The sequence below is a fragment of the Engraulis encrasicolus genome, chromosome 12, assembly GCF_034702125.1.
Source record: "Engraulis encrasicolus isolate BLACKSEA-1 chromosome 12, IST_EnEncr_1.0, whole genome shotgun sequence".
Classification (NCBI taxonomy): domain Eukaryota; kingdom Metazoa; phylum Chordata; class Actinopteri; order Clupeiformes; family Engraulidae; genus Engraulis; species Engraulis encrasicolus.
The window spans coordinates 3,592,101-3,599,246 of NC_085868.1; the positions used below are offsets into that span (position 1 = coordinate 3,592,101).

The 7,146-nt window shown below is 48.3% G+C and overlaps 1 protein-coding gene across 1 annotated transcript in view; it reads right to left on the reverse strand.

The window, feature by feature from the left end:
- Positions 1-308: 308 nt before the first annotated feature.
- Positions 309-7,146, reverse strand: part of LOC134459979 (beta-1,3-galactosyltransferase 1-like) — a 7,399-nt gene continuing 561 nt past the window's right edge. The window contains exons 1-5 of the mRNA XM_063212480.1: positions 6,106-7,146; positions 4,124-4,348; positions 3,298-3,359; positions 2,775-2,964; positions 309-2,348 (exon numbers count right to left, since the gene is read on the reverse strand). The exon at positions 6,106-7,146 is cut by the window's right edge and continues 561 nt beyond it. Coding sequence (XP_063068550.1) covers positions 2,127-2,348; positions 2,775-2,964; positions 3,298-3,359; positions 4,124-4,348; positions 6,106-6,450 — 1,044 coding nt within the window. The 5' untranslated portion in view covers positions 6,451-7,146 and the 3' untranslated portion in view covers positions 309-2,126. The remainder of the gene's footprint in view (positions 2,349-2,774; positions 2,965-3,297; positions 3,360-4,123; positions 4,349-6,105) is intronic.

Sequence of the window (7,146 nt, forward strand, 5' to 3'; positions counted from 1 at the left end):
TGTCCTGATACCCCAGTCAACCATGTGGTGGAAGGTTGGTTGGTGGACAGAGGAAACAACGTTAGTTTGGAGAAATGATTTGCAGCCCAGACACAGTCACAAGAGAAACATCTAAACGTGTATCTTCTGGTCCTAGTGCCAGTTGGGTTCAAATGTGTCACATGTCTGTTCTGTGGATTGGCTTTGGATGATGAATGTGTGTGTGTGTGTGTGTGTGTGTGTGTGTGTGTGTGTGTGTGTGTGTGTGTGTGTGTGTGTGTGTGTGTGTGTGTGTGTGTGTGTGTGTGTGTGTGTGTGTGTGTGTGCATGCCTGTGAGATTTAAGCATGTTTGCGCATTTGTCTAAAGGCTTTGTTGCTGGGTGCTTTTATGTGTACATGTGTCGTGAAAGCTGTGTTGTGTTGCTGCTGTTTACTCATACAGCTCATTCAGTTTGACTGGCGGTGGGCAGCAAATAAAATTCTTGAAGACACATAATCACAGACACAGGAAATGGCATAATCTCATGTACAGGATGTGATGTAATCTCATGTGTTTTAAGGGAGCGGGTGTAATAAACACAGGTGCACGGAGTTGAATCCAGCATGTGACTCAAGCTGATATCAGATAGAGAGCATAAGCCACGCCCCTTACGGTCACACACACTTGACCTAAGCACTGATCTCTAATGTTTCAGAGATCAGCGCTAAGGTCCCATGTGGTCTAGCGGGAGGACCGTGCCTTAGGGTCTCTACACAGGATATGATGTGTGGAATAGGATGTCAGATACAGGATATGATGTAATATCTGTTACAGTAAGTGACATAGTCCGCTGTTTGTCCGTGGACCCTCTGAGCAGAAGTCTCCCCGAACACTTAGCATGAAGTTCACATTGAGCTTGACAATGAGTACTGAGTCTTGGCATACTCAGTTAGACAGCCTGCAGCCCGGCCTCATCTGGATTCTTGGGTCCCGTTTTAATCTGGGCATAAAGTCTGTTCTATTTCAATCAGGGATTTGGTTCTGCCATTGTCCAGTTTCTTGGATACACTAAAGCGACTCCAAATTCGAACAGTGTAGCCCGGCATGGCTCAGTCCATTCTGCAGCCTCTCACTCCAGCTCATCCTTGCCATGGCGCCAGTTCTCTGCAGGTGTCTCACGTGGTGCTTGTTGTTGCTGGTCATTGTTATAGAACACAAAATGTTGCTATGACTACCCCTGTCTGGTAGTGAACATCTTCATTTTATCAAGCCAAGATGGCAGCACCCAATGCTTGCCATGCCAAAAGACTGACTAAACTTGCCATGCCAAAAGACTGTTCTCTATCTATGGTTGCTGGTCATTTCGTTTGGGTCGCTAAATCCAGCCAGCATGATGGAACCCATCACCGCTAACACAGGAGGTGCCTTTTACTGTTTATTTAGCATTGTGTGCTTTCTGCTGTTAACTGGTGCTTCAGGCCAGAGAGAGTGGATAATACTCAGGCTGGCCATGTTGCCTGGCTGGCTGGCAGCTTCACCTTAGCTGGCTAAGTCCAACCAGCATTATGTGTGCTTGCCACTTCATAAAGTGAGATAGCAGTTTAGGTGCTTCTGCTGGTTATATATTCGAGATAATAAATAATCAAGTCCAGCTAGAACTTTATATGCATTCTGCTATCATTAATTCCAGCTAGGACTTGAGCCACATCTTGCTGGTCATGCAGCTAGCATTGTAAATGCTAAGTCCAGCTGAACTAGCACTTCAAATGCCTCTTGTTGGTTAGTCTAGTTGAGACCAGCCAGCAGTGTCTGGTCAAGCTGTTTTGTTGCCGTAGTACAGCTAGTACTTTTTAAGTTTATTGCTGTTAATTTGGCCAAGTCCAGCTATTGTATCACCATATCCAGCTGGTTATATAGCCAAGTACAACTAGTGTTATGAGTGTCAGGGCCAACTGTGCTAGCAGGACGACTGCTAAGACCATCTGTGCCTGTGCTACCACTTAAGCGGCTTCTTGCTGGTCAGTCTAGGTAAGTCCAAGGAGCAGTGTCTGGTCATGACGTTTAGTTGCCTTAGTCCAGCTAGCCCTTGAGCCGCCTCTTGATGGCCAGTCTAGAATAGTCCACCTAACATATTGCATAAGTCCAGGTATGTTATCACGGTGAGTGCTAGCACTTCAGCTGCTTCTTGGCGGTCATATCGCTGTGTATTCGGTGCATCTCGTCCGGCGGAATCTGGTGCACGGTGATGACGCGGCGGTAACGGCACAGGCTGTAGGCCATCTTCCAGTGGTTGAAGCCGCTGTTCTGGAAGGGGTGGATGGCCAGCTTGCGGAGACACAGCCCCACGTACACGTCCTCCAGGTGCAGGAGCCGCGTGTGCAGAGAGGTCTGGTGAGGCAAGGCACATATTGAACATTTTCAGTACATCACGCACATCCAAGTCAATCAATTAAAAAATGGCATTATAAATTTGCTGTTACCACAATGACAATGACCGAGTGCATTACTAAAAACCCTCTGTTATGTCATAGTAGAGTAATATGGTATGGTAATTATTCTTTCAATGACTATTACAGTGTGCCACTGGTGGCACGGTGTGCATTATGGGGCTACAACAAGTGCAGGGTTAAGACTTCAGTTCAAATAATAATGAACCGATCACCAAAATTGATCAAAGAGAGCTAATTGCTCTGAGGTTTGGATTACAGGGAGCCCAATGGTGCACTATTCATCATTTCCTCTACATTTACAAAAGGAAAATAAAAAGTAAAAGCTTGTTCATCGGCCCAACAGTAAGTCTCTCCTGGGTTCTACCTGGTAGATGAGCTCTGCTACGTCGGCCGAGAAGACGTAGCCCGTGCCCGAGCAGAAGGGAGGGTACTTGGACTCGGGGTAGAGCTCTCGCGGCATGAACCACTTGCTCCGCATGTCCCGTATGGGAGAGCCGTTTATGACGTAGCCCGTGAAGTAGCGCCGACGAGGCTTGGAGCCCGGACGCAGGAGGCTGGAGGAGATGACACACAAACACACACACGCACACGCACACGCACACACACACAAACACACACACGCACACGCACACGCACACACACACACACATACACACACACGTTTTATACGTTTAAGTTTATTTCATACAACATTGCAGTTCAATGTGCCTCATAATCACAAATTAAAAACTCATGGGTAATTGAAAAATTCAAAAAGTTGAATCAAATTAAATTATAGAATAAAAAGCAACCAAATAATGATAATAAGTAAGTAGTTCAGTTCAAGTTTTACTTACTAACCTACTAAAAAATAATAGTGATGATAAAAAAATGATAAAAAATAGCACCTGTAGATCAGGTTGTCCATGTTGACGAATATGTCACTGTCCGTCTTCATGACATAGCGAGCCTGAGGGCAGGAGAGGCAAAACAAGCATTATTTACATAACCATATGGGCAACATTTCTTTGCCCATGGGGATCCAGGTTCAAATCTGGCCTGGGTCATGTGCCAACCTTACCCCAACTCTCTCTTCCTCTAGTTTCCTGACACCTCTCACAATCCAAAGAAAAAAGGCTGTCAAAGCCCAAAAATATTCACATATTCTACGCCATGTAATGAAATAAATACCTGCTGTGCCAGAGAGCAGGAGGTGGCAACACAATGAATGCTTTATGCCGTGTACAGACCAAGAGCGAACAGAGCGAACGAAGCGGCGGAAGTCATTATTTCTCTATGGAGGGCACGCGACCTGCGCTACCAAAGCGAATTCGCCAGGAACGAATCTTCTTGCGCGACCAGAGCGAATTTTGAAGATTAAACTAAATCTAATCGCAGGCGAATTCGCTCTGACGCTGTTCGGCGACAACCAATCGGAACGTTCATATCTCCGAATGTCCCAGGCTGTCAAGCCAGAGCCGTTATGTGATTAGCTGCATCAAACATGTCAATGCTGCGTCTCGAGCGAATACAGCGTATTCAAGGCGAAACTTCTTCTGCTACCCACGCTACCTCTTGGTCTGGACACGGCATAAGAGTATCTTGAGCTCGAACACACGCACACACGCACACGCACACGCACACACACACACACACACACACACACACACACACACACACACACACACACACACACACACACACACACACACACACACACACACACACACACACCTGCGAGCAGTAAGTGGCGACCCATCTCATGCCCATGAGTGTCTTGAGCGTGAGGTTGTGGTAGGAGTCTATGAAGTCCTCCACTAGGATGTCGTGGAACACCGTGCTCTCCTGCGCCACCATCTGGTTGAGCACGGGGTCTGTGTGCACGCCGAGGAGGAAGAGGGTGACGATGCGAACGTCGCCAGCCCACGCACTCTCGTCACCCCACGTTTCCCGAATCGCCTACGACGGGGGAAAGGGTCAAAGACAGAGTGAAGGTGATGATATAGCAATAGCAATAGTATTTATATAGCACAATATCATACATCATTTTACAATACATGTCATTCTATGTGCTTAAGAGAAAGAAAGAGAAGAGAGGAAAGATACATTGCAGAAAGTATTATAGATAGTAGATACCTATCACCAAAGGCAGAGGAAAATAAAGCTCCTTTAATTTCATTTTTTAAAAACGTGATACTGTTGGGGCAGTTCTAATTTGGACTGGAATCTGGTTCCAGCATTTGGCAGCATAATGACGAAATGCCATTTCACCCTGTGTGGATTTTGCCACTCTTGTCCCACACACTCGCCGACCCATGTTTCTCGGATGGCCTACGGGCACAAGGTTTAGAGGTTGAATATACTGTAGTGTGCAGTGGTTCTCTTTTTTGAGCAAACGCCCCCCTTGAACTTATCGTAACTCTGCCAACACCATTCTCATCATACGCCTGTCAACTCCCCCTCCTTTAGTATTAAAAAATAAAATAGACTAATGCCTCCCCATTTGCAACTCAGCCCCTCTCAGCTGTCACCTTCTCAACGCCCCCCTAGGGTTCCCCAACGCCCCCTGAATAAGGGGCTGCATGCAGGATGGACAGAGTAACTATGACCATAAGTGCATCACTGCTCCACACACTTCCATCACCCCATGTTTCAGGACAGACATGAGTTAGAGACATGCAGAGCTTCTCTTCCAAGTTTTGTTCACACACATGCATGCACATGCACGCACACGCATGGACATCAACGTATGCACACACACACATTCGCACGCACCCAGCGGTACACGCGCACACACACAAACACGCACACACACGCGCGCGCGCGCACGCACGCACGCACGCACGCACGCACGCACGCACGCACGCACGCACGCACGCACGCACGCACACACACACACACACACACACACACACACACACACACACACACACACACACACACACACACACACACACTCAGGAGAAGGCTTCCCTGCAGGTGGGAGGCTGGTTCTAAAATGTCAAAGTCATTTAGACAAACACAGAAATCAGCCAGACTCTCTCATCTGCCCACCTCTTTTAGCCAATTTTAAACGAGGTACAGAGAGCGGTCCTTCATCAGAATTGGTATTCTGTCTAAGGGAAGTGTTTTTTTCTGTTTAGCAATGAGGGGAAAAGCAGGGGTTGGCGAGACATTTGAGGGGAAGCAGGGGGAAAGGGAAATGTCACAGTAATTTAGACAAACAGAGAAAATTACGGCAGCAGGGTTACTGAACAGCACACACACACACACACACACACACACACACACACACACACACACACCCTTACCTGTCTGGCGTCGCACTGCTTGAGCATGGTGATGATGAGAATAATGAGGAAGGGCATGTGCGTACACCCACGCACGCACATACGCACACATGCACGCACGCACTCACGCACCCAAACACACACGCACGCACGCACGCACACCCCTATAATCTTATTTGTCAAACTCCTTGCGCGTGATAAAGGATGACAAGGGACTAATTCTCTTTCTTTCTCTCTCTCTCTCTCACACACACACACACACACACACGCATACACACCCTCAACTGTTTAGCATCAAACTCTATGCACGTGATGCTGATGAGAATGACTAGGAAGTGCAGCACACACGTACACACAAACGCACCCCCCCACACACACACACACTAAACGCCCACACACACACTATACGCCCACACACACCCTCACCTGTCGAGCGTCAAACTCCTTGTGCGTGGTGCTGATGAGAATGACGAGGAACGGCGGCGTGTGGTTGCCGGGGGCTACGGTGACGGAGGGGTCGCACTTGTCGGGCTCGTTGATGAGGAACTGGAAGGCGTGCGGGTTCAGGTGCCGCGTGCGAACGTTGGTCTGCAGCATTATGGAGCGGTTGCCCCCGACGACGGCCAGACCTCGAGACGGCGAGCGCCGGACAGCGGACATGTGGCCACTGTAGGTCGTGGAGGAGGGCGGGCGAGAGCCACTCAGGTACCACAGGGCGCTGGCCCAGCACAGGACAGTCAGGAGGTACAGGCATGACACCTTGGAGATCATCTTAAAGGTCAGAGTTCACAGAGAGTCACTCGAGTACCACAGCACAGGACCATCAGCAGGTAGAGAAAGGAGACTTTAGAGGGCATATCTCCAAAGGTCAAAGGGTCATGTACTGTAGGGTTCAGAGTTCACTACAGGGCCTAGCACAGGTTTGTTAGAAGATACTGACATGAGAACTTGGAGGTCATCACTCTTAAAGTTCACAGTTAATGTTCACAGTGAGCCAGTCAGGTACCACAAGACGCCATCTCTCTAAAGGTCAGGGTTCAAAGTTCACCACAGAGCACTGGTCCAACACAGCTTTGAGGAGACACAGGCACAACACCTTGGAGGACATGTCTCTCTGTTTTTGGGGTTAAAGGTCAGGTAGAAATCGAAGTTCACGGCCCAGCAGAGTGTGTTTAGTACTGTAGGTAGTGACAGGACAGTTAGGAGATCATTACTATCTCCCACTCTCTATCTTTCCGTCTCTCTGTGAGTTGAGGTTCATCACAGACTGGCCCAGCACAGAGTAGTAAGATACTCGGATCACTCGCCGAGCCTATCACTGAGTGGAGGTAGAGAGACTTCTAGATCCCACCCCTGGGGTCAAGGGTTCAGGGGTGAGGGGTCATAGGGAGGCCCCTCACCTGAGATGACATCAGAGATGATTGATAAGTAGGACACGGCTCACAGCAATCAATATGTCTATGAGAT